This window comes from Capra hircus, chromosome 28, assembly GCF_001704415.2.
Source record: "Capra hircus breed San Clemente chromosome 28, ASM170441v1, whole genome shotgun sequence".
NCBI classification, from domain to species: Eukaryota; Metazoa; Chordata; class Mammalia; order Artiodactyla; family Bovidae; genus Capra; species Capra hircus.
Window position 1 is genome coordinate 16,672,658 of NC_030835.1, and position 27,892 is coordinate 16,700,549.

Genomic DNA, 27,892 nt, shown 5'->3' on the forward strand with positions numbered 1-27,892 from the left:
CCAATGACGACAATTATAATCACTAGTGCTGAAGAGTTAAGAACAAGACAAGGTCAGAGACTTACTTGATTAAAGCCTGTGGAGGTACAGGTCAGACAGAGTGAGGTCTCTGGGGTTCCATTTTTTTCCTTCATTGAACTAGTCCTGTTGAAATTCCCAGTTACTAAGCGGTGTTAATGTCATGTTAAGATCTGAGAAGCATTTGGTAAAAACTGCTGCTGAAGACCGGCAATGGCACCCCACTCCAGTACTCTTGCCTGGAAAATCCCATGGATGGAGGAGCCTGGTAGGCTGCAGTCCATGGGGTCGCTAAGAGTCAGACATGACTGAGCAACTTTCCTTTCACTTTTCACTTTCATGCTTTGGAGAAGGAAATGGCAACCCACTCCAGTGTTCTTGCCTGGAGAATCCCAGGGACGGGGTCACACAGAGTCGAACATAACTGAAGCGACTTAGCAGCAGCAGCAGCTACTGAAGACAGCTAGGAAAAGTCCGTGGAAACTGAAGGGAATGAGACTGAGTCCTGATTGCTGATTAGAATCACCTGATGAGTATTAAAAACACTGGTTCTCAGCACTGATTCAGATTAGAATCACCTGAGGAATATTAAAACCCTAAAGAACCTCTGGGGGCTGGTGCCTGCTGCTGCTGCTGCTGCTAAGTCGATTCAGCCGTGTCCGACTAAGTGCGACCCCAAAGACGGCAGCCCACCAGGCTCCCCCGTCCCTGGGACTCTCCAGGCAAGAACACTGGAGTGGATTGCCATTTCCTTCCCCAATGCATGAAAGTAAAAAGTGAAAGTGAAGTTGCTCAGTTGTGTCTGACTTCATGACCCCATGGACTGCAGCCCACCAGGCTTCTCCATCCATGGGATTTTCCAGGCAAGAGTACTGGAGTGGGGTGCCATTGCCTTCTCCGGGGGCTGGTGCCTACATCTTGGTATTTTAGAAACACTCCCCAATGATTCTGATGCACTGTGAGGCCTGAGGACCACTGAAGTTAGGGACCGACAAACAAAGGCCTGGGCCATATCAGGCTTAGCGCCTGTTTGGGTAAAGTTCCTGCTGTTCCTGTGCTAGGATAGCCGAGCTGAGTAGTTGCGGCAGGGCCTGTGTGACCCGGGAAGCCTAAACTAGTTACCCTTCAGCCCTTTACAGAAAAAGTTTGCCAACCCCTGATTTAGATTGTTTTCTCCTTTTTCTTCCTTTTGTTAATGTTACTGGTTCCAATACAAGTTGTTGGTTGCAGACTTTTCTAAAAAGAAAAGTAGAAAAACTGTTTTCTGATCTTCTGTAAAGCCATAAAACGAACTGGCATATTTAGCAAGAGGATATAACTGCGGATAACATTTATCTCTGTGGTTTAGGATAGTTACTTCAATAAAATGTATTAAGCACCTACAAAATAGAGTATGGTGTAGCTTTATAGCTTTTTCTATTGTCAGTCTGAGGGCGCAGAATGCCAAATAACAGGGCATATGTTACCATATTTTAATTTTGTCTACTGTTGAGTCACCGAACCACTTAAATCCATGTTAATGAATTTATTAACATTTATTAATTGAAAATAGTTTACTTAAGACAACATAAAAACCCCAGAGGAAAATATTATGCAGGAGAAAATCCAAATAGTTTATTTTTAGTACATACTTACAGTGATAAACTTCCAAATCCCCTATAACTATTCTGTATTTGAATGGAAATTTTAGGGTATAATTATTGTTTACATATTTAAGGAGTCAGTGGGTATTTAAGTCATAAGTTCAAGCCACTATTTCATTTTTTAAATTCCTAATTTGAAATGATATACCCAACTTCTGATTTTAGTGGTGGTGCTACTGTAGCCTACTCTAGGTGTTTTATTGCAGGAAAGAAATGGGGGAGCATGGGAGTGAGCTGTTTTGGGGGTGCATGGCACAGCTTTCCACATTAGGAGGAAGAAGTTCCATCTGGAACAGGCTGGTCAGCAGTGAGGTGACTTTTCCTGACCCAGTGGGCTGGAGTCAGAGTGAGTCGGTTCTGGGGGTTTGTCTAACCCCGAAGTGTCAGGTTCAAAGCAGCATGGTGCTCTAGAGTGTCAACTGATGCTCTCAGAAGGCGAGGGGAGAATTCCAGAGAGACAGGCCGCCTGCAGAGGGACTTGGGTGGTGGGCTGTCCTAGTCCTCCCAGTCGATGCTGATCGGCCCGCCTGTCAGCATCTGGCTCTGTGGACCAGCGGCATCCTCTCCTTCTACTGCCTCACGACGCACTCGCCGGTGGCAGCCCTGAGCACAGCGAGAGCGCTCGTCGAGCATCCCGCAGACCAGGACCCGGCAGTGCAGGAAAACTTCCTGGAAAGATTACAATGATAAAGAATAAAAACAGTGAAGACAGCTGCCAGGTGGGGGTGCCTACTAGAAGCCAGACACTACCAAATGTTTCATATGTTTTATCTCATTTCATCTAAACAACCACCCTTTGAGACAGATGTGATCCCCATTTTACAGATAAGGAAACTAAGAAGGTTAAGGAACTTGTCCAAATCCACACATTTAGTAATGAGGCAAACATACTCAATCACATGGGTGATTTAAAACCTGACATCCACAACTTACGCCTCCGTGCCTGGACACAAGACAACTTTGTGAGGACAACGTCTAATAACATTAACATCTTGATTCATCACATCAAGGTCTGGGCATAACATGGGGTCCCACCCACTTCTGTGTAAAGTAACAAGTTCTTTCTACAAGCTTCTTCCTATAAGTAACTTCCCAATGCATGCTGCCGAGTTGAAGAGGAAGATCAGGGTTAGCCATCATGGTTAGCAGTTATTTCGAAACAATGATGAAGCTGGACAGCACATGAATACACTTAGATGAGTTACGGAAAAAACTGTTGGCCTCAAACTTTCCTTTGCTTAAGTGTTTCAGCAATTCTGCTAAAATAAAAAACCTTCCACCTTAACACAGTATATCAATATATGGCCTCTTATAACCTCTGTTTACTTATATACATTAAAAAACTGTTTCATATTCAATTTGCATTTAAATTTTTTATGACAAGAATTTTTTCATATCTCCTTTTTCTATATTTCTTTGTACATTAACTGCTTAATATTGAATCAATTGATGCACTGGTTTAATGCCTCTCTCATAACAGTACTCTATAAGCACATTCAACAAACCATGTTTTTATTTTTGTTTCTGAGAAGCTGTCAGAATTGAAATTTTTTGACTGATAATTTTATGGTTATTACACATTGTCAGATTATTAATTAATTGTCAGGTTATTACACAACTTTCCAGAAAATATATCAACTTATATTGCTACTATACACATCTCCCTATAGCCTTGAAAGTTGGGATTTATAATTTTTAAAAGTTTCATATGTATATAATAGTCTTATAATTATTTGAATTGGCATGTAAAACAGTGAAATGCTGTTTTCACTGAACATTTCATTATTTGTCTTTTTTGCAAATATTCTCTCCATATAGTTTGCCACGTGACCACTACACAGGCTTTTTCAATCACACCTGCTCACAAGGATTTTGGATTATAATCACATCATATTTTCTTTGAACAAGCCTCGTTAATTTATTGGGAGGGGGCAGATGATTCTGACATTCATGGAGGTGTTAAGATTCTAGATGCCCAGTGTTATAGTATTTTTCATAAAGGTCATACAGGTCCCAATGGTAGGCTTTAAAATGTGAACAAACTGGGACAGTAGGAAGGCTCAGGTTCATGAGGGGAGAGGGCAGGCAGCTTTGTAAGGTAAAGGTGTTCAGCTCACCTTGTGGTCTTTGCCCACAAACTTGAAGACGGGGGCCTGAAAGTGCTTTGCGAGGTGATCCCGGGATGTGTACTGCTTTACTGAGTCATCTGAAACACAGCTGGAAGTAGGGCAGGATAGCACGTAAGACTTGATTTCTTAAACAGAGGTGGAAAAACAATCCAGCCCAACGTGTTTGGTCCAAGGAGAGGCAAACGGGGTGGAGGAGGTTGGGCTGCACTCAAGATTTTTGAGAATGAAGGAAAAATGAAATCCCTTCCCTGTGAAGGCATCTCAGACACAGCTCTGCTCATTAACGCTCTCTGTCCCATCTCTCATTCACTGTACCCACAAACTGTGCACCAGGACCTCCTGTTAAGTCAATACATTGAAGTATTAGTAACAGCAACAACATTTATTATAAAGATATCTTTCGATATGGGGGTATCTTTTTAAGGCTGTAGTTTCATTTTTAATACATTGTAGCAATTCTGCATTCATGTACTTTATTACTGATTTGAGAAGGCTTTTCTTCATTTATCAGACACCTAACAGACACTCACACCTGAAGGGGATCCAAAGGTGAGCAAACCCCAATTTGTACAACAAGGAGCTGCATAAAAATGTCAGTTTCTTAGATAATAACTAGACCTACTGGGGGAAAATAATTTACTTCTAAAATGTTTTAATACCTCTTTTCACAGATTTAATGCCAAATTTTAATTTTATAGGCTTTGAGATTTTAATCTCAGGTCTACCACTTGAAGTGAAACTCCTCGGCTCGCCTCAGGGTTAGCTGGGGGGAAAAGAGGGGTTCTTGATTCTCCACTTTGAGCCCAAGGATTAGAATAGATGAACCATTTTTCCTAAAGGCCAGGGCTCATACATATATTGTCTTTTCTGTTCTGAATTCAAAAGGAACTCTTATCTATTTTCCTTTTCGTGGATGTGGATGCTTCATAGTTTCTGTCTACCAGGCCTGTAAAAAAGTGGGATCAGATATACACACCTATAAAACTGGATACTTACTCCACATATTTACAGAACACTTTCTAGTTTATTGCTAATTGCTGTTTCATGGCAGTCAAAAAATCCAATTAAATTATTTAAAAATATGACACCTTGACTTGTATTACCACTGGTACCTTATTCCCCTAAACTGAATAGGATCTAGAAATATAATGTGGTTTCTGTTATTTATCATATTTATGTACACATTGTTGTATTCCTGAGGTTTAGTGAATCTATGCCATTTCTGATTATGTTCTCAAACACCAATTGCATATGTAATCTGTGTGACACACTCTGCTGGGTTCTGCAGAGGAGTCAGAGATGAACAATATGGTCTGTGATGTCAGGGAACTTAAAAGTCCAGGAACGGCCTCAGCATTTTCAATTCATCTTTACCTAAAATACTATTTTTATGATTTATGATGTTAATTTCTGATGTACAGCAAAGTGACTTAGGTATACATATATATGTTCTTTTTCATATTCTTTTCCATTACAGGTTATTGCAAGATCTTGACTATAATTCCCCGTGCTATAGTGTGTGGGTATGCTCAGTCGTGTCTGACTCTTTGCAGCCCCATGAACTGTAGCCCACCAGGCTCCTCTGTCCATGAATTTTCCAGGCAAGAATACTAGAGTGGGTTGCCATTTCCTCCTCCAAGGGATCTTCCCAACCCAGGGATCAAGCCGGTGTGTCCTGAGTCTGCTGCACTGACAGGTGGATTCTTTACCACAAGTGCCACCTGGGAGGCCCTATGCTATACAGTAGGCCCTTGTTGTTTATTTCATATATAGTAGTGTGTATCTGTTAGTCCCAAACTCCTGCTTTATCCCTTCCCCAAATCCCAACTTACCCTTTGGTAGCCATTAGTTTGTTTTCTATGTGAGTCTGTTTCTGTTTGGTAAATAAGTTCACTGGTATCATATTTTAGATTTTACATAAAAGTGATATCATATGGTATTTGTTTTTCTCTGTCTGACTTCCTTCACTTAGTGTGATAATCTCTAGGTCCACCCATGTTGCTGCAAATGGCATTATTTCAGTCTTTTCTGTGGCTGAATAGTAAAAGAAATACTATTTTTAAAAGAAAAAGTGTGACAGAAAGAGTTGTTGTAGGGTAGCACATTACAGAATAGAACCCAAGACAAATTCTGGCTCTTGATTGGGTGTTTGCTGTGATTAGATAATTCTAGTTCATCAACTCCAAGTTCATGTGCTAAAAGAAAGTAACAACAAACAGCACAGGATAAGTCCAAATAACTGATCACCCAAAAGTTGTACAATACTGGATTTTGGAATTCAGTGTTTCTTTTTCTGGAGATAAACTTTCTAATTCTACTTTGCTTAGGCTTGCATTAAATTTTTTTGCATTCTCAGAGCATATGCCAACTAAAACTAGAGGGAAGCAAATTAGATGTGTTAAATATCAGGGGAAACCAGCCTGATTTAAATTTTAAGCTGAGGACAATGAATAATCACCAATTTATAAATATAAGTAAACAGCATTATGTTTATTTCAGGACTCTGAACTAGCCCCAAATTAGTATTATGAAAACACTCATTCAATAATTCATTAGACAAATAGTTAATGACCTTTACTGTACGTAGGCAAGGCACTGAGGATGATGAAAGGAAGATTTCTAGTTCTGGTTAGAACAATCAGGGCAGGCTTCATGGAGGGAAAAAAATTCCCAGTGTGTCTCAAAGGACCAGTAAGAATCAGACAGGAAGAAAAAGGAAAGATTTCAGGCAGTGGAAATGGCAGCTGCAGAATCAGGAAAGTGTAAGGAGCAACAGAAGCTGTGAATTGCCCATAGTTCTCTATGGCAGGAGCAGAAACCAGAGAAGGTAGAGGTCAGAGGGTGAGGCAGAGTGAGCCAAACTGAGAGCTGTATTTCATCTTGAGCGAATATCTCAAATGCACCATTACTGTTCTTAGCTAATACTGCACTATCCAGTATTGCACTAGAGATGAAACTATTTGCCTATGTACAGTGGAAACAGGTCCACATAGCTGTGTTTTCGAGTTCTGCTTATGCTTTTGAACAATTTTAATATCTTCCATAGCATTGTTTTTGTGTGTGCTCAAGGCTGGGAAATTAAATAGCACAGCTTCTTAGAACTGTATAAAATATAAGCATATAATCCTAACTGAGGGTCTGAATAGAGTTTATAAATAAACTTCACCAGCTTTATTGAGACTGTAGGTTACATGTTTTCCCAGAAAGTGAGTTAAGACTATATGTTTGCAAAAGGAAATGCAAGGGGCAGGAGGAAACTTGTGGCAAGAGAAATATTTACTGCCTTGATTGTAGTGATAGCTTCACCAGTGTGTAGACATCAGAACTTACCAAATCATACACTTAATCTTTTGGCCACACTGGGCGGCTTAGTTTCCTGACCAGGAATTGAACCCAGCTCCCTGAAGTGGAAGCGTAGGGACCTCAAGGGAATTCCCCAAGCTGTATACTGTGAATAGCATATTTATTGTATACAAACAGCACTGCAATAAACCTGTAAAAAATTTAAAAGTAACCAAAACCCATCCCCCACAAAGTAAATCCATCCCCAAGTCCACTTTGCACTAATTATGTGACTGAAAAAAAAAAAGAAATAAAAATTGATGCTTCTATGTTTCTTTTTAAAACTTTGTGGAGATCACTTTAAGACGGCAAGAAACCCAAAGGCCTGTTGTCTCCCATGAAACCTGCCTCTAGCCATCCAAAGGAGCTCAGATGCCTTTTCCAGATTCTGAAAACAAGCTAAGGAGGGTACAGGAATCTGAAGCTAGAGGTACTCCTGCTAGTAAACAGCTAAATTTACCAACCAAAGAAGTCAAGAGCCATCAGTATATTTTCAACAGGAATCTGACTATATATATAATTTGTTTTTCTTTTGACTGGATACCCAGGGCTTTGTGGACATGAGACTTGAGAGCTGGGATGTAGGAGGCTGTGTTTGGAAGCTTTCATCTGTCCAGGTGAAAGATAATGAGGGCTGGAAATTAGGCAGTAAGAGTGGAGAATGGACTTGGGATATTGCTACTTTTAGCAAGGCTTTGCAGTTGATCCTAACGTGTATCAAAAGTTTAAAATCACTGTGCAGGAAATCGATAGCAGCAGGGAAAGGTCGCCTGTGGTGAGAGATCCAGGGGGTTAAAAGCAAAGGAGAAATTTCAGAGTCTATCAGGGTAATTAGCAAAGGGCATGAACCAGGGCACCTCTGTGGTGCTCTTCACTAGGCCATTTGCCTTTCCTTAAGCGGCAGGTCCTGACCTGCTAGAGATATGTCCCATCTGACACTGAGGATGAGGAACTGATGAGATACAGCTAGGAATTTAGGATGTGAGTGTAATTTTCCTGGGAATGTAAGCAGTAGATGTGATAACTGTTAGGCTTTTAATGACACATGGACACATGCAAAGTTCTCAATCCAACAGATATGGAACTCTCCTTTGTATAAAACAAGCAAACAGAAACAAAGTTCACTTGATCTCTCCTCTCCTAAAACCAACCAATTATTTCATCTCTCTCCTTCACGACCAAACTTCTTAAAGCATTTGCTGTTTCCACTTCCTTACCCTCTTGCATGTCTCATTCCCCATCTGCCACCCTTATGCGAAGAGCCTACTCATTGGAAAAGACCCTGATGCTGGGAAAGATTGAGGGCAAGAGAAGGGGGCGATAGAGGATGAGATGGTTGGATGGCATCGTTGACTCAATGGACATGAGTTTGAGCAAACAGGGAAGCCTGGAGTGCTGCAGTTCATGGGGTCGCAAAGAATCAGACACGGCTTAGAGCCTGAACAACAACCATGCGACCCACGCTCTACAGTCTCTCTGACCGGGTTAATCAATCCTATGTATGTATATTAAGTTGCTTCAGTTGTGTCCAACTGTGTGACCCAATGGACTGCAGTCCGCCAGGTTCCATGGGATTTCCCAGGCAAGAATACTGGAGTGGGTTGCCATTTCCTTCTCCAGGGAATCTTCCCAGACCAGGGATCCAATCCATGCTCCCTGCACTATTTTTATTATAATTTGGAATTATCATATTCAGTATTTTTACAGCAAATCTGCTTTTCAACCTATGTCCTTTCATCTTCAGTCATACAAGTTAGACCCCTTGGAGTATTCTGGACTCTGCCCTTCTCACCAGTTTTTACCACCAAAATGTGCGCAAGTGGTTTCTGAACTAATTAAGAGCAGGCAAGAGTGCTGCTTGGTTTTATGAAATGACTGAAGTTGCTATTGTGTCCAGAGATCAAATGTGAAAGTGTAAGTCCCTCAGTCTGTCCAACTCTTTTCAATCATGGACTGTAGGCTACCAGATTCCTCTGTCCATGGAATTCTCCAGGCAAGAACACTGGAGTGGGTTGCCATTTCCTTCTGCAGGGGATCTTCCTGACCCAGGAATTGAACCCAAGCCTCCTACACTGCAGGCAGATTCTTTACCATCTGAGCCACCAGGGAAGACCTGGCTGAGAACTAAGGCTAATCCATCATTCAAGAAGCCTACTTACCCATCCTGGATGAGGTAGTACTTCATGATCTCATCGATCTTGGATGTAGGAGTGGCAAAGCAGCTCTCCACCAGGCTTTCTAAGCCATTCACGTGCACCAGGGGCTCAATACCAAAGTAGAGGGAATCTCGCAGCTTGAGAGTAGGCAGAGCTTCCCGGTAAGGCTCTTCGAACTCATGGTCCTTGAAGATCTCCAGAGTGAATGGGAAGATTCCATGACTGCGGCTCATGATTTCCAGCGGGGTATTGCGAAGGTTGGGAACGTAGCCTTCGGAGATGGTGTACAGGCGTGGAAACTCACAGGTCACAGGAATCAGCAGTTTGCTGGTTCGAATGATGATGTCACCGCTGCTGCCTGGGGTCTGCTTGGGTAGACCTGTCACCAGGTTGCTAGCCACGATCTTGTCGTTCACCACCTGAGCCAGGCCAGAGCCAGGACAGGAAATAGTCTCTGTTTATTATTACAGAGCACCCTACCCGCTGCCCACCATAACATTCTCCAAATTTCTCTTTACATCAAAACACATGAGAGATTCCGTTGCTAAAACCTGAAATTAAAAAAACAAAATCGCTTCTCTTCTTTTTACTAACATGTTTTGACTGTTAAGAGTTTTATATACCACTTCATGGTCAACCCACACATTCCTTTGGAGTATTAGTCATAAAAACCTGAGCTATGCAGAATCAGCAAATTCAAAGCTCTGATAGTTTAGAAAAGAAGAGCCTCTGTATATTATATTTTTCTGGAACCCTAGACTTGGTGATTGTGCAGCAGCATGACCTTGGGCTGAGCTCATCTGCAATGGGCTCCAGCTGTCGCATTTACTCAGATGATTTTCAGTTCTTCATCTCTAGCCTTGTCTGCTCTCCTGTGTACCAAGAACCCCTGGCTCATTGCAGAGCATTTCTATTTGATTATCCACAGATATGACAAAACACAATTTGCCCAAAGTGGGTCCTTCTCAAATATCTCCCCAATGTCTCATCCCAAGTCTAATTAGCTCTCTGACTTTTCTCTGTTTGTTTCCATAAGTAAATACTTGTTTATTTGATTGCACGGCCTCTACACCAATCTCCTGGGTCTAGGTCCTCTTTTTTCTATTCATTTTGTCCACTTCTGATTTCATCATAACAGTGCCTGCTTCATCCCATTCCTGTGGGAAAAAGCCAAATGTCTCACCCCAGCACACAAAGCAGATCTTTGAAAGCACAGTCTCCCTCCACCCACTTTTCCAGTTTCCTTTCCATTATTCATTCCTTGCCAGTCAGGTTGTGTTGCCCATTCACTCAGCATAAGCCTAAAGAATTCCCATCTCTGAGACTTGATCACTTGTTTCTCATCTGAAATGCCCTTTCTCCACCTCTCTGCCTGTATAAACCACGCATATGCTTCCACCCCAAATCAAGTCTCACTTGTCTTGACTACTCCCGGGTTTGTCCCTTTCTGGCCTCCTATACCACCCGTCAACTGTATCCCTGACTCACATTTTATGTGTGTTGGTTTTAGGAACCATGTATGTTCCTAAAAGTCAGGAATCTTATTTTGCATATATTTCACATATCGCTCAGCCTCCCCAGCACCGGGCTGTGCACAGATTCCCGGAAGGAAGAACAAATCTTTTACCTCTGTCTGGTTCAATCCTTGGACTCATTTGTTATCTCATGAATTAATCACTGTTTTCTTCAAGTAAAACAATTGGTCAGAGGAGACACAGTAGGCCTCCTGGTACTGGTGCTGACACACTCAGGAAAATGTCTGTGCATATTGGAGAGATGGTATTCAATACTATTCGAGAACTGAAAGAGCAGAATCCTTTTTAACTTGCTGTCTTCCCAGTGTCAGGACCACAGAACAGCACAGATGCTCAATAACACATCTGTTAAATGAACAGCCTAAGAATTTTTGAGCACCAGACTTTCATGCGGAAATATGTCATCTATGACACAAGCCACAACGCACACCTTCATCAACCAATTCCCAAAAAACTAGATTTGGTCATTCCCCAAGAGTCCTCCAGAAAGAACCTACATCAACCACTGTGCCACACGTCTTGAGGGAGAAGAGGATGTTGACATGGGTGCCATTGGACACGCCTCGGCAGGAGGTGTTGGTCAGGAAGAGCTCCAGACCGCCAACCAGGTCCCTGGGGATGCTCACTTCGATGGTGTTCGACTTGCAGAACACAGGGACTGCGGGGACAGGGGGCGCTGTTAGAGCCAGGAAAGCGGGACTGGGAGAAGGGGGAGGAGACCACTAGGAGAAACAGCTTCTCGCTCTTGCACTGTGAGCTTTTTTGTGGTCAAATAATGCTCACCAAATACGGTATTATTTCCCAAATGAAGAAATATTGTTCTGAAGTTTCAATTTAACAAACATTTCAAAGCGTGTCTAGCGTAACTCCATGTATCAAAACACTAAAGATGAACTTTTAGTGGAAACACAATTTATAGGCAATACAGGAAAAGTACTGCCTTGATATGGGCTTAAATTACATAATGTTACTGCTTTGACTTCACCATTAATTACTGCCCCATAAAACAGTGGTAATAAAAACAGCATTAGTGCACTTGGGGAAAAGTTCCAAATCATCCTTGCATGGCTCAGTAAACCGTAAACTGTGGCTATAAATCCCACTTTAATTTAATATAAAAAGATTGCTTTTCTTAAGCATTCTCGTCTCAAGACTGTACAAATATCCTAAAATGAGTATTTCTGAGTACTGTCAGACAAAACACAAGGGCAGTATCAGTGTATGAGGGCACATAATAGCAATGACTTAGTATTAAGAAATCACAGATAGGTGCTTATTAAATATTTGCTGGATTGATAAATTAATATTCTGGACATAAATAACTAGATTTCCAGAAAAACAATGATCTGTTAGAAAAGAGGAACTCCACCTAAATTAAGTATTGAATATTAGTTATACAACTAATAATAGAAATCAGGGTAAATAAAATCAGAAGTAAAAAGCAAAGGAAACCATATGTTCCAGCAATTCATTTCTGAGTATAGATCCCAAAGAACTGAAAACAGGATCTCAAAGAGATATTTGCATACACATATTCATAGCAGCAGGAGAAGGCAATGGCAGCCCACTCCAGTACTCTTGCCTGGAAAATCCCATGGATGGAGGAGCCTGGTAGGCTTCAGTCCATGGGGTCGTGAAGAGTCGGACCCGACTGAGCGACTTCACTTTCCCTTTTACTTTCCTGCATTGGAGAAGGAAATGGCAGCCCACTCCAGTGTTCTTGCCTGGAGAATCCCAGGGATGGGGGAGCCTGGTGGGCTGCCATCTAATGGGGTCGCACAGAGTCGGACACGACTGAAGCGACTTAGCAGCAGCAGCAGCAGCATTCATAGCAGCATTATTGACAATAGCCAGGAGGAGGAAGCAATCCAAATGTGCATCAATGGATGAATGGATAAATAAAATGTGGTGCACGCACGCAGTGGAGTAGCTTTATAAAGGGAAGAAATCCTGTCATACGCTACCTGCATGAAACTTGTGGACAATTTACTAAGTGAAATTAAGTCAATCACAAAATGACAAATTGCAGGAATCCACGTATATGACGTACCTAAAATAGTTGGCTTCATGGAAATTGAAAGTAGGATGGTGGTTGCCAGGGGCTGCAGGGAGGAAGGAAGGAGGGGTAGCTGTTTTTAACGGGTACAGAGTTTTAGATGTGCAAGATGAAAAAGTTCTGAAGATTTGCTGCACAAAAATGTGAATATACTTAACACTGCTGAACTATGCACTTAATACTGGTTTAGATTGTAAATTTTATGTTACATTTTTTAACTGCAATTTTTGAATGATTTCGGAGTGAATACACACTGCTGAAAGAGCTGGTATTGTAAAAGATGAGAATCTTGACACACTTGGGTGAGGAAGACAGGGAGATTTGGGGCAGAAGAGGTCAGAGCAGAGGCTAAGCATGTACTACCTTGGCAAGTGTGGTTATCCTCAGACAGCACCAAGCCCCGGGGACATTCACACTGATAGCCTCTCTCAGTTGTAAGGCAAGAATGGCTGCAGCCACCATTGTTATTGTGGCATCCTTCAATGTCTGCAATAAAAACCGAAAGAAAAAGGAAGGATCTTGTAGCCCTCTTCCCCAAGAATTCTGGTTCTTGGACTTATTGTTTGCATCAGGCATTATACTTGACTTACCATAGTATCACTGGGGCCCAGCTCAGTCACTGAGGCATGCAGGAATGTCCACAAAGAAGTTTTGATTAAATGGTAGAGCTACAAAGAGCCATCTTACAACACAAACACAGCTCTCACCATTTAAGCTGCTCATTTTGTAGAATCCCCTTCAGCCCGGATTTGTCTGTTTTTCTCATGATTAAAGTATAATTTGGGGAGGAAGACCAGAAAGTCATTTCTTAATTGCTGTAACATTTAGTCCACCCAATTTTGAAATGTTTATTACTGATGTAAAAGGAACTCACGGAATATAAACTCAAGCAGAGCAGCTAAATGGATCAGAGTTACTCAGAGTTATTGCCAATGGTTGGATCACCAGCCCCTCTCCTCGAATCTCTAGGAATAACAGCATTGGAGATATTTTTCTTGGGTTGACAGCACATTATAAAAATGAGACCTGGACAGCACACTGAGAGATTCCACTCTACTGAGCTCTTTCATTCTCCTCTTATGAGGTAGCTTTAAGTTTCTTTTTAAAAGGTTTGCATTTTCAAAAGCATACTCAATCAAATGGGCAAAAAAGGAAAAATATTCAGTTGAAAAATGAAGAAACTACCACATAATGTCATAGTTAGCAGAGGAAAAATAATGACCTTTGTGGGTTCTGGATGCTATCTTCTAGATCATCGATCATCAAACACTGGCTGCTATATGCTGTTGTATATAAAGTTTTATTAGCACACTCAGTCATGCTCATTTATTTCCCTCTTATCTATGGGGTGCCTTCTCACTACAACGGTAGAGTTGAGTAGTTTCAACAAATTCCATATTAAATATCCACTGTTTGGGCTATGCAGAAAAAGTTTGCTGCTCCCTGTTTTAGGGGTAAGGTAATATTTGTAGGACTTCCCTGGTGGCTCAGACGGTAAAGCGTCTGTCTACAATGAGGGAGACCCGGGTTCAATCCCTGGGTTGGGAAGATCCCCTGGAGAAGGAAATGGCAATCCACTCCAGTACTATTGCCTGGAAAATCCCATGGACAGAGGAGCCTGGTAGGCTACAGTCCATGGGATTGCAAAGAGACCTACATGACTGAGCGATTTCAAAGGGAAACCCATTTAAAATGGAATGCCTTCAGGAATCCTCTGGTGGTCTAATGGTTAGGACTCTGAGATCTCAATCCCAACAGTACAGGTTTGATCCCTGGTCAGAACTAAGATCCTTCATGGCATGGTCAAAAAGGAAAAAAAAAAGTGGGAGAGAATGCTTTCAATTCATTTAAGATGTTCAAGGAAAGATATTAGCCAGTTTCCAGTTATAGGTGTAAGTCTCAGTTCAATAATGATAAAAATATTAATTCTTTGGAACATCAGTTAATTCAGTTGGAATGAATCAATTTTTGTGAAATAAGGAGAGAGAATAAATTTGCAACAAATTAATCTTCACAAAATTTAAGAGAAATTAGGTTATGACCTGTTTATAAATCTGTAGTTAAAAAAGATAAAAGTATTCTTATAGGTTTTTTAAATAGCTGCAAATGATATATAATGATATAGGAGAAAGCATAAAATATGCTATAAAATGTTAAAATCAACATTAATAGGAAATTTTTTTCTTAAAAGTGATGTTCCTTAAGTCATTTAATTTTCCTGGGTGTCAGTTTCAATAAATGTAAAATGAAAGAGTTGGATTAAATGTTTATTAAGAATATTTCCAGATCTAAGACTGCAATACCCAAAATAAGCTAAAATTGTTACTTGGATTGAAGAATTTTAAGTCTCTTACAAGGATATATATACCAAAATGTTTAGAATGGATATATCTAGCAAATGGGATTCTGGGTCCATATCTTTCTTTTACTTCTCTGTATTTTCCTCTGTGAACATAACTCTCTCATAATAAAACAAACAATAAAAATTACTTAAAAATTAAAAAGAGCCTTTTATTTTAAAAAAGAAAATATGCTAATCTAACAGACTAGCTAAACAAACAAATATGTTTGGACTATCAATAAAATGTAAGGATTTCCAGAAAAACAAAAAACCAAAAAAATTTCCAGAAAGGGCTTCAAATATGAACCTTAGTCCTAAAGTATAATTCATATTCAAACTTTATCTTCTGCTAAAATACTTTTCAGTTATGATTATTAGGTTTTAAAATTATATGAGGATTAACTGTAATACTTCCAATAAAATACTCATAGATAATTACAAATGTTCCTCATGGAACATTTCATTAATAAACAAATATGCAAAGATGGTTGTATAAAATAAGATTTAAGGAGGATTCAGGATATTACCCTTATCCAATAAAACTTAAAAGTACATTTAGCCTTTTTATGAGAGACAGCAGTTTGATATCCTGGTTAAGGACCCTGAGTTAATAATGCAAACTTTGTGGCATGAAATAAATTGTGACCACTAGCCATAATTTTTCCTTTTAGGGTAGCAGTTTATTATTTTGAATATAGATAGAATAAAGTGAACTCACAAGCAGTGTTATAATGTATTTGCCACACATTCAGTTACCCTCTGGGACATATATGTCCTCTGTAAATAATGATAAGCAGCAGCAGCAGCATTTATTTCTTCATATAATCTGCAGAGTTTTTTTCTTTTTTTGGTCTCTCAACTCTCAATGTCATGAGATTCAGATTTATTAAAGTAGAAATTATAAAATTTCAGCCCAGATAATTTGCAAGGGCAAATGTGCCCGAGAGAAGGGATATATCAAAGCTTCATGTCATAATAGTAGACAATTTCCATTTCAGTTATTCAACATACATTTCAAATTATTTTTTATTACTTAATTATACAAAATATATACAGAATTTTTGGACTTCCCTGGTGACTCTGTTGGTAAAGAATCTGCCTGAAATGCAGGAAACCACTGCAATGCAGGAGACCCAGGCTCCATCCCTGGGTTGGGAAAATCCCCTGGAGAAGGAACTAGCAACCCGCCCCAGCACTTCTGCCTGGGAAATCCCATGGACAGAGGAACCTGGCAGGCTACAGTCCATGTCCAGCTCTACAGTCCAAGAGTCGTACGTGACGTAGTGACTAAAACTGCCGCCATACAGCATTTCTACTATCAAATCAGGTAAGTTTACTTATCTCCAAACATGTGTTAATCTCTAATAAATGCAACGCATATGAGTAAAATAAATGACTTCATAAAACCCAGTTTCCCAAACTTCCAAGATGGTAAGACTCAGGTAGGAAACTTGGTAAAAACACAAACTGTAAGGCCCCGCCCACCTCACTGAACCAGAGTCTCCAGGAGAGAGACCTGGGAAGGGCCAGCTTTAAAAGCATGCAGGTGATTCTCAGCAAGGAAGTCTGAGAAACTGCTATAAACCATTTGTTCTGCCACCTGCCTCCATTATCTTGCTACTTCAGATGTGCTCCCTGGGTCTGCAGCATAGCCAGCACCTAAGTTATTTAAAAATGCAGGATCTTCACCTGACCCCAGACCTACTGAATCAGAACCTGCATTTTAACAAGATGCCAGGTGATTCGTGGGTGTATTAAAGTTTGAGAAACATGGAATACCCAATTTTTATATCCCAAACTAAAAATGCAGCTCTCTGCCTCTTGCAACATGCAACAGCTCCCTTCTGCCAAAGCTTGGAGATAAAAATCAACACTGCATTCTGTCTGCAACACAAGCATTCTGCCGTGATACTCAGTGATGATGGTTTGCGGTTTCTTTACACAGCCAAATTGTTACTCTCTTCTAACCCTGCACAGTTTCATAAATGTCCAAAAAATAAGCCAGTGGCTTAGTGGGGACTCTTGATGTGAATCCCTTCTTGCCCATCTCACCTTCACATGTCTTGCCATCACTTCTTAGCACACGGCCAACCCCACACTCACAGCGATAGGAATTTTTGAGGTTTACACATATCTCACTGCAGCCACCATTGTTTTGCTCACATTCATTTTCATCTGTAGAAGAGAAAGCACACCATTTACACAGTGCTGAGCCATGCAGTCTTTTCCCAAGCCCCTTAGCAGAATCACTACATCTTTTCAGATCCTGTTCATAGACTTTCCACAAACTATCTCCAATATAATCACTTCTATAATATTAACCTGGTCTCCTCAACCAAGTCATTTGTCCCTCTGCCCTCTGCTGGCATGGAAGGCAGCTGGTTGTTTGCCAGTTCGCTCCTCAGGGCAAAACTGCTGGGGAAATGAAAATCCCTTTGTTATCTGGTTTCACTTATTTGCTTGTATTATCGAGCCTCATTTTTTCCAATTCCTGAAACTTATAAATCAAACTGTGTTTTAAATGCATTAAATAAATTTACATTGCAAAAGGATAGGTCTGATGAACTTTTTTGTGAAGCAGTCTTCCTTTATATATATATATATATTTTATTCAAGTATAGTTGACATACAATGTTTCAGGCGCACAAGGTGATTTAGTCATACATCTACACGTATATTAGTTTTGAGATTATTTTCCATTAGAGGTTATTACAAGATATAGAGTATGGTTCTCTGTGCTATACAGTAAAACTTTGTTGATTGTTGCATATCTGTTTTTTTAAAAAAATAAAAATCTAGCATTCCATTCATACTAAATCAAACAAGTGGAATCAAAATGTTATGAACTGTTTAGCTATGCAACATTCATGTTTTCTAAAAGATATGTATTGTGCATACTATTAGCGAGGCAGTCTTCTATTGGGTTGGCCAAAAAATTTGTTCAGTTTAAGTAAAAAAAGACACATTTCTCGTTTTCATGAAGAACTCTATTGACTCTGTTTACTAATTGAACTAACTTTTTGACCAACCCAACATTATCAACAACTGCCTTTAAAATCTGTTTTAACTATCAGAAGGGCCTTCCCTGGTGGTCCACTGGTTAAGACTTTGCAGACAGTGAGGGTTCAATCTCTGGTCGGGGAACTAAGATCTTATGTGCCTCCTGGCCATAAAAACAAAATATAAAACAGAAACAATGTTGTAACAGGGCTTCCCTGGTGACTTAGATGGTAAAGAATCTGCCTGCAATACAGGAGACCTGGGGTCAATCCTTGGGTTGGGAAGAGCCCCTGGAGAGGGCAATGGCAACCCACTCCAATATTCTTCCCTGGAGAATTCTATGGACGGAGGAGCCTGGCAAACTGCAGTTCATGGGGTTGCAAAGAGTCAGACACAACTGAGCAACTAACACAATGTTGTAACAAATTCAGTAAAGACTTCAAAATACTAAAATACCACCTTAAAAAAATAAACATTGGAATATTCCCATATTGTACTTAAGTAATGATTGTTATCCTTTTTAAGAATCTGATAAAGGATAATGATTTTTGTTATAAAAACTGTACAGTTGGCAACAAATGTCAATCCACTGCCTTCTACAAACAAAAAATGGGGGGCTTGAAGAGCTAAATTTGTCATGGGTTGGATATAAGATATAAACTAGGGACTGGGATTTAAATACCCACTAAATGACAGAAGGCACGGCCGCAGGTCCCTGAGAGAAGATGAGCTGGAACTGAAACCCTGCTCAAGCCCGGGACCTTGGAAAAGGCCTCCCTGTAGTGAAAGGGGGAGAAGAAGGGCTCTGCTCTGAGGCCAGGGTAAGCAGTAAGGAGCTCTCTCCCTGAGGTTCTGAGAGAGAAAAAAGCCTTCGTAAAAGCCAAGTCTGGCTCTGCCATGGTTGAAGTATGAAGTCACAATTCCCACATCTCGTGGGGATCTTGAAACTGAGAAACTGATGTAAACTTGGACCTGGATTGGTGGAACTTTGGTGACGAAAGCATCTGGAACACTGCTGTGTAGTAAAAACAAAACAAAACAAAAACCAGCTTCTTCAAACCAGGTGATAAGAGTGGAGTTCCACAGAAAAAACAATCACAATAGAAGACGGTTTAGCATAAAGCACTACACAGGCGGAGATGATCCGCTATGGGAAAGCTGATAAGGTAACAACTGGTAATCTCTGAACTATAGAGAACAGAACAACCCAAGAAAATATGTAACACAAGGATTTTAAAAATTACTAAACAGATACGAGGACAGTAACCAAATAAAAGAATGTGTAGGAAGACAAAGCAGAATTGAAACCAAATACACAGAACCTGTAGAAATGAAAAATACAGTTGATAAGATCAGGCCCTACTGCCTGGACAGTGGATGAATAGGGGTGCTGGCAGCCTTCCTGGATATGGCCACACCGGTGCTTGGGTCCAGTCTCTGCCCAAAGCCTGGACTGCTTACCTTGAGACTGATTCTTTTGACCAGAGAGAGAAATACACTTCTATTTATTTAAGCCATTGTTATTTGGGAGTTAATTGTCCGTTACAGCCTAACTTAGATACTCAATGCCCCAGCAATTCCAATTTTATAGGTATAAAATGAAAAAAGTGTGGAGAAAATCTCACAGAAGAGTTAAGGTTCTTAAAACTATGTTAATTTTAAGAACACACAAAACAGCGCTATATAGTTAGTTATATATGTTATATTGTGATTGCTATTTATTACATAAATAATAAAAGCATAAAAACAGGGACCAGAAGGACATACACTAACTTAAAAATACTAATTCCCCTGGAGGGTGAGAGAAGTAAAAGAGATGGCATGAGATAGCTTTATCTGTGTCTGTAAAATTTTATTAAAAAAAAAAAGAAAAATTTAGCTATAAGTCTGGGTACTTGAGGGTCTGTTATATTATTTTTCTTTACTCTTCTCTCTCTCTCCCCGAAATACATAATTTATAATAAATAAATATAATAATAAATAATAAATATAGTAATAAATAATTAAAATTGTTATATATATTTTTAAAAACTAAAGTAACATTGACACAACGTTTTGCCTCTAATTTCAGGGAATTCATGATCTCCCTGAAACCAGTAGACAGACCCCAGATAGAAACTGGCAGCTTTTCCCTGTGTCCTGATAGGCAGAAACATCCAAGGTAAGTTGCTAAGCAAGAGAGATGTATGGTGTGAATAATAGGTGGCCTTTGATTTAAACAACAGCAATAATTAAATGTGCATATTTTTATTTTTATATCTGCCTGAAGAAATCCTGGAAGCATACATAAGTAAATAATGTAGGAGTTTACTTGGAGTGGAGTTGGAGGAGGGGGAAATAAGACAAATGGAGGACACAGAGCTAGACGTTTCACTGTATACCTGTCATGACGCTTTAACCTCTGAGCCACCAGGGAAGCCCATTTAAATACATTACCTATTCAAAATTTATATTAAAATAAAGGCAGAGAAATGAATGAAAAACCCCTGCCTTAAAAGGAAGCCAAATAGTTTCCAACAGATGTGTGTGTGTGTGTGTGTGTGTGTGTGCATGTGCCTGGGCAGTGTGAGAGGTTGGGGGGACTGTAGGAACCATCACCCCCCACACCCCAAATCTGTTTGCAATAAATCACATAGTCAAAATCGACCATGCAAGAGCCATAACAACTGTTATGGGAGGGCCTAACCCTGCTCCATGAACAGTCGGTGGGGGTGGGGGGAAGCTGAGAAACAAAAGCTTTTCTAAAATAAGAACCCTTTGATAGCGCTTTCATCCTGATCCCTATCCCACCCTGATCTTATTACTACTCTTCAGAGGAGGCAGGTGTGGGGCAGTGCTTCCCTTTGTCCCTAGACTTGTTTTAAATCTCTTTGAGTCTGAATACAAAAAGCTTCATAACATTAAACAGAAAAGAGATGACCTTCAGTCCTGGGTTTTTCAATTCTATTTTCTCCCAGTTGTGGACAATAAAACATATATACAATTAGACAACTCTGCATTTCCAATGAATAACCTGACTCCCCTTTCTTGCCACTCACACAAACCAAAATTATATCACTCTAGCTATAGGAGTATACCTGTAAGTAATTCTAAACCAAAGCTATCCAATAGAAATACAAAGCAAGCCACACATATAAAATTTCCTATTAGTCACATTAAAAATTTTGTTAAAAGGCATTGGTAAAATTAATTTTAATAACATATTTCATTTACTCTAGTATTTCCAAAATGTTTCATTTTAATACATACTCAGTATTAAAATCATTGAGATATGTTCTTTTAACTAGTCGTCAAAATCCAGTGTATATTTTACACTTACAGCATGTCTCAATTTGGATGATAAATCTTCATCAGAAATATGTGATTTGTACTTTAGATTCATGAAGTTTACAGTACACTCAAGTTGTTCTACATATTTTTAGTTTTCCAATGACAATCAAATATTAGCTTTTAAATTAAAATTATGTAAAATTACAGTTTAGTTTTCCAGTCATAGAAGCCACATTTCAAGAGCTTCATAGTTACATATGGCTAGTGGCTACTAGCTGCCTTTCCCTGGTGGCTCAGACGGTAAAGCGTTTGTCTACAATGTGGGAGACCCAGGTTCGATCCCTGGGTTGGGAAGATCCCCTGGAGAAGGAAATGGCAATCCACTCCAGGACTATTGCCTGGAAAATCCCATGGACAGAGGAGCCTAGATAGGCTACAGTCCATGGGGTCACAAAGAGTTGGACACAACTGAGCGACTTCACTATTCACTATTAGTGGCTACTAGATTGGACAACATAATCCTAGACTGCCCCAGTACATGATATGAATTTGACTTGAGGCTTTAGTTATGAACCAAAAAGGCAAACCTCATTCTGAGTGTTCAGAGACACAAAGTGGAAAAATGGTGGTGCTATGAGTCAAGAAGAATTTTTGATTTGATTTGTCCTTTTGCTCCTAATAGCCTGTTTCTACTGCAAGATGAGTTTCTTACCAAAGCATGTCTGTCTGTCGGGGCCTAGCACGGTTCCTGGAGCACATGTGCACACAGTGGTACCCAGGCAGCTGCCATGGCAGTCGTCATCACAGATGTCATAAAAATCTATGGAAGGATAAAGATGACCTTTCATGAGGGGCAAGGGTCAGAGGACACTCTCATCCATGAGAAAGCCTCACGAGTTCAATCATGGGGTATGAATTCCTAATCAACATCAAGAGAATTCTCACTGTTCTGGGTTTCTATAACCCACTGGCAAGAGGTACTGTCCAGGGGCATGGGCATGTTCTGTCATTGAGATCCATGAGTCCTAACTTCAGATCCACACACCCCTGGGTGACCCTGATGTTTTCTGCAAAACCTCACCAAACACGAGCTGTAGATTAAATAGCATTATGTTCTACTCTTCTATGCAGTCTATTTTTAAAATGTATACAGACTTTGATGGGATTAATAACATGAAAATTCATTTGAAAGTATTACTGATCTCAAGTAGCTTCTTCCCGTTATACATCATTTCTAAAGAATATCAATGGATAGTAAGCACAATGCTACCATATGGATGTCTGAAATATATCTAAAAAAGGGGTCTTCTGTGCTCAGAAAGGTTGGAAATCCACACTAAATTACATAAAAGACAAAACTGGTCAAAGTCATAGCTCCCTTCCCTTTCTATTCTTAGGAACTTTTCAGAAATCTTAAGAGCAGACCCCAGAAATCATGAGCTAGAGATAACTGCGCTCCTAAATCAATGTTCTTCAGGCGCTGAGATACTACTACAACAGAATTTCCTATGGCGCTATTCTCTTTGATGCCATTCCTGTGACCTTTGAGGGGAAGGAAAAGAGTCCAGAGAAGTACTCACGGCCACAGTAGGCATGAAAGCAGACGCTGGGCTTGGTCAGACGGTACACATAGTAGCCTCCAGGGCAAGACTTGACCTCCACAGTGGTGTTCCATAGGCAGCAGTTGCCGTTGAAGCTCGCACAGGCCTGGCGTTGCACAATGCCATCACCTTCCAGAGGGTGGCTGCCATTGAGCCAGACAGGTGCATGGGTTCCGCAGTGGTTTTCCGGTATGCAGAAGGTGGGCATAGCATCCCCCGCCATGCCTGTGAAGCGGTACCACTCCCCGTCCACACTGTTGTCACATAGAGGGGAACCTCGAGACTCGTCGAATTGGTGCTCAGTGTTCCTCCACGGCTCGTTCAGACTGATGTAAGCAGAGCAAGGGTCTAGGGCTGGGAATGAAAAGGACACCTCAGAGGCACCTTGATCGTTTGGATCACAGTGGCAATAGCCTGAGTTTACTTTCTTGATCTTAGATTTCAAGAAAGAAATAATCTAAAGTCCCTAAAAGCAGTTGTTTAAGATTCAAGTTGATGTAAACATATTTCATAAATGCCTTTTACATTTGAAAAATTATTTCAAATCTACTTAAGGCTCTGGGTTTGCATTGGACTAAACCTTTTATCCACAGTATTCCTCTGATAGGATTGTTGTTTAGACCAAAGGAAGTTATAATCTTACTGAACACTGCGCTGGTCAGACTGGATTTTGAGTACTGTGTTCATACCTGGAGGCTATACTTTATGAAAGTAATGGACAAACCTGATGTTCAGAGGATGGTGACCAGATTTAGAAGGGAGCCTAACAATTATTTACTGGGGAAGAAGCTGAGAACTATCATTTGGAGAGAAAAAAACCCTGCATATTATGTATTACTTTCCAAAAAATCTGGAAAAGGCTTGTGAAAGAGGAATTAGGTATTCAGTTACAATGACAAAACAAATTGCTATGGGGAAGTGCATTTCAGTTCAGCTATCCAGTAATGGTGGTTTGATCGCTAAGTCGTGTCTGACTCTTGTGACCCCGTGGACTGTAGACTGCAAGGCTCCTCTGTCCATGGGATTCTCCAGGCAAGAATACATGGAGTAGATTTCCATGCCCTTCTCCAGGGGATCTTCCCAACCCAGGGATTAAACAGGCTTTTCTTATGTTTTCTGCATTGGCAGGTGGGTTCTTTACCATGAGTGCCACCTGGGCAGCCCAGTAATGGAGAAGCTGTATCACAGTGTGGTAAGATCTTCATCTTTGAAAATTCTGAAAAAGACTGGATGGTCCAACTAGATGGTCATTTATAAGCAAGCTTATGGGTGGAATTTTGTACTAGTAGGTAGTTTGGCTTGATAGTAAATATGTAAACTTATTCTGCTGAGAAGTAAAAGGCCTCTGGCACATGCTTTGAAATATACAGTATAGTGGCAAGAGTAGTCTCCATGTGAATGTTGGTACATGTTCCACCAGCTTATTGAAAATATCATGAACTTTGTGTCTTCACAATTAGCCATGGCATCACTGTCTAGAATACAGCAACATTTCAAGCATGCATTTTTAAGGCATAAATAACATAGACAAGTATCTTATCAAAACCATTTTAATGACTGAAGACACCAATATCTCCAGTTTTCTCACTGCTTCTCTCAATTTCAGAAAAACGCTGAATTAACATAGGCAAATTGTGCTTATAAAGAATCTTACAATAAAATCAAGAAATTCTAGAAAGGAGACCTAGCCGGAGGATACTATCCTTCTTAATGCATGTGAGGCTGATTTAATTGACACTGTAGGCCGGGAATTCATAGCAAGGCCAGTAAACTTTGTGGACAAGAAATTCAGCTTTAGCAAATACTGCACAATAATTAAATGTGATGGGCCTTGTTGATAAGTTGTCAAGAAAATATTTTGAATTTTCCCAGTCTACATTTCCAATTCAAGTTTACTCTCAAAACTTCAGTCACAGGTAGAGGAGGGTGTAGCCTAGTGCCCGGCTAAGAATACAACAGGGATAAGAAATGAGTAGAACACTGCATATTCTAAAAAAAAATTTTGCAGAGTTACACATGGAAGGCACAAGCCTCCTTAAAATGTCCCTGAGGTACCCCAACTGTGTCCTAGGCAATGGTTTGATGACCCTCGAGGGGAAGAAATGTCCACATATGGACTCTCTACCCTCTGAAAAGGGAAACGTTCCCTCATCTGCTCTCCCAGCTGTGATTCTCTTATGAAGAAAGGTTTCCAGGGCAAATTCACAGGTGATTATATATTCATAGAAATATTTGGTTCATCTCCTTGGCTCTAATTTTACAAGAAATGGTTAGGCACTCAACTGGTAATGGCTTTTACAGAAATTCCTAAGTGTCCCTCAATAACTATTTCATGATTTATAAAGTTTTTCCTTAAATATAACTATCATTTCTTGTGCCATTCGCTAAAAGTTAATTTCTTCTCTTGTAGGGATATATGGCACACATAGAAATTTACTATCTTCTGTAAAATAAACATATATTAAAAGTTACCCATGCAATATTTTCTAACATTAAAGAAACCCATTCCACTCACCCCCCTTTTAGGGGAGTACTTCAATCCTTAAATAATCTGGCCGCTGGTGTCAATTCCTGTTTTCAGACTCGCAGTGCGGAGGCCAGAATTCGGTATTGTATGCTGCGTCCTGAATTGCTGATATATGTACACACATCCATATATACACTCCTCAAATGAAAACACCCGGGTGGATTCCTCTCGAAGTTCAAGCCAGGGGTCCTGGCTGGGAGAGAGCCGGTCAGCCTTTACCAGGATTCTCGCCCATCAGCCCCCTGGCCAGCTGCCCCTCCCGCATCCCCCGAGCCGGGAAGCGGCGCGGATGTCCGTGCGACCCGGGGCCAGCAGCTCTCAGCGGCCCAAAGCAGAGAGCAAATGTCAGCATCGCCGCCCTTTCAGCCCCGGGGACCAGGAGTCCCTGCCGGTCCGGTCCGCACCCCCGGCCCCGCCCCTGGGGTGGTCGCGGTCGCCGATTCTGCGCCCCCTCTCTCTCTTAGGCCGGAAACCCACCCTCTCTTCTTTCCCTCTCCCCCTTCACTTCCTTCCCTCCCACCTCCCCTCTTCTCCGGCTCTTCTTTTTACTCACTTCCCCTCTCCTCTCAGGCAACCTCACCCCACCTCAAAAAGTCCCCAGCCCCTAAAGTTTTCCCTTTTTATGGCTTGGAGTCAAACGTCCTAGAAGTGCTGGGGGGAAAATTAATAAAATAAAAAATATTTAAGAAGGGATCCAGAGAGATGATATGGGGGGTGGGGGGTGGGAGGGGGGTTCAGGATTGGGAACTCATGTACACCCGCGGCGGATTCATGTCAATGTATGGCAAAAACCAATACAGTATTGTAAAGCAAAATTAAAAAAAAAAAAGGGAGAACGCGTCTGATGGCAGGGTACAGGAGGTAATGGACACTTAAGCCAGGGAAGAGAGTGGGGAGAAAGCAGAGAGGAAGTTGAGGGAAGGACGACTTTGGCTCAAGCGACTCTTGGTTACTTACTGGCAGCAGATACAGGCTGATTAAACTTGGCCCAAACCTATCTTTAGGACTATTTTTTAGACCAGTTTTAGATGTAGAGAATAGTTGAGAAGACTGTATAAAGAGTTCACATCTTCTGGCAACCAGCTTCCCCTCATGATCTTTGCCACAATTAATGAAGCACTGTTGATACCTTAACTCGAGTCCACAATTTCGATTTCTTTAGTTTTTGCCTATACCTTTCTCGGTCCCAGGATCCGATCCTGGATACCACATGACATTTAATTTTCCATGTCTCCTTACTGTCTCGAGCCTAGTTTTAACGTTTATTCTTAAAGGTACTAGAGCAAGGCCTTAGTTACCCCAAAGAAATAGGGGCAGTTAAACACTGAGCTTCCCCAAAATGCCAAGAAGTATGGTTCTCTTCATCTCAGCCTCTTCTCACTCTGTCTTCTAGTTAGAACTTAAATTCGAAGGGAAAAGGAGAGAGAAAATTGTTACTAACTGTAATGAAAACTTTGCTTTGTTGGCCTGTTTTACAACAAAGCTGAGTGGGAAGAGAGTTTAAGATTCACTGAGTCAGTGCAAAAGTCATATTTTAAGATGTCAAACCTAAGAAGTCTGATTTATCCAGATCTGTGCCTTTGTGGGCACAGTCAGTCCCTTGTGTTTGTTAAAGGAAAAACTCTATCCTCCACTCTGAAAATCTTTTTTTTTTTTTTGCTCTTAAAGTTAGGACTATAAAAGTGCCTAGAAAATAAAGAGGTTAGAATTCCTTTTACACATACTCCAAGAAATATTTAGCTCGTGGAAAGTTGTTTGGATTTGGCAGATCCATGGAAATTTTGGATGCCAGGTGAGAGGCTAAATGGAACATGAAATGAAATTCTCTGAAAACATATCTCCATAGGTTATCAATGACTTTTCTTATACTATTCTAGAAACAGTATTTAAGATAGCAGAATCTTGCTCTTAATAACCTGTACATAACAGCAAATTCCTCCAAAAACAGAAAATATTGTGCCAAGTACTTGACACAAGACTTACCCCTTGGTGACACTAGTGTAGCTATGATGAAGAGGCAGGCGAAAAGCAGGAACTGAGGCATCCTTCTGAACCAGCCACCAGAGACAGACTGGAAAATCCTCTTGATTTCAGTTTCCCTTTGTCTACTTCTTTTTCAAGCCCTTTAAAAAAGGCCTTTGGCTCTTATGAAAAAGTCTTTTTAGTACTGGTTGGGGCTTTATCAGAGGAAGAGGATGAGTGGGATAAGGTGTCCATTGCTCTGGCCTTGACCCCAGATAGAGGCACTGTTTTACATTGTCAAGTTATTTTATT

The 27,892-nt window shown here is 40.6% G+C and overlaps 1 protein-coding gene across 1 annotated transcript; it reads right to left on the reverse strand.

Annotated features, from left to right (window-relative positions):
- Positions 1,529–27,892, reverse strand: OIT3 (oncoprotein induced transcript 3). The gene is made up of 9 exons (XM_005699180.2): positions 27,602–27,892; positions 23,071–23,445; positions 22,203–22,310; positions 17,273–17,395; positions 13,243–13,365; positions 11,321–11,481; positions 9,292–9,707; positions 3,779–3,878; positions 1,529–2,330 (listed from the first exon to the last, which is right to left on the reverse strand). The coding sequence occupies exons 1-9, from the start codon at positions 27,660–27,662 to the stop codon at positions 2,157–2,159; spliced, it is 1,641 nt and encodes a 546-aa protein (XP_005699237.1). The 5' UTR covers positions 27,663–27,892; the 3' UTR covers positions 1,529–2,156.

Coding starts and splice junctions, on each gene's coding strand:
- OIT3 (XM_005699180.2), bottom strand. CDS start 27,662: ATGCCTCAGTTCCTGCTTTTCGCCTGCCTCTTCATCATAGCTACACTA. Junction 3,879..9,291: donor TACTACCTCATCCAGGATGG/GTAAGTAGGCTT, acceptor CCCTACTTCCAG/CTGTGTTTCAGATGACTCAG. Junction 2,331..3,778: donor TTGTGGGCAAAGACCACAAG/GTGAGCTGAACA, acceptor TAATCTTTCCAG/GAAGTTTTCCTGCACTGCCG.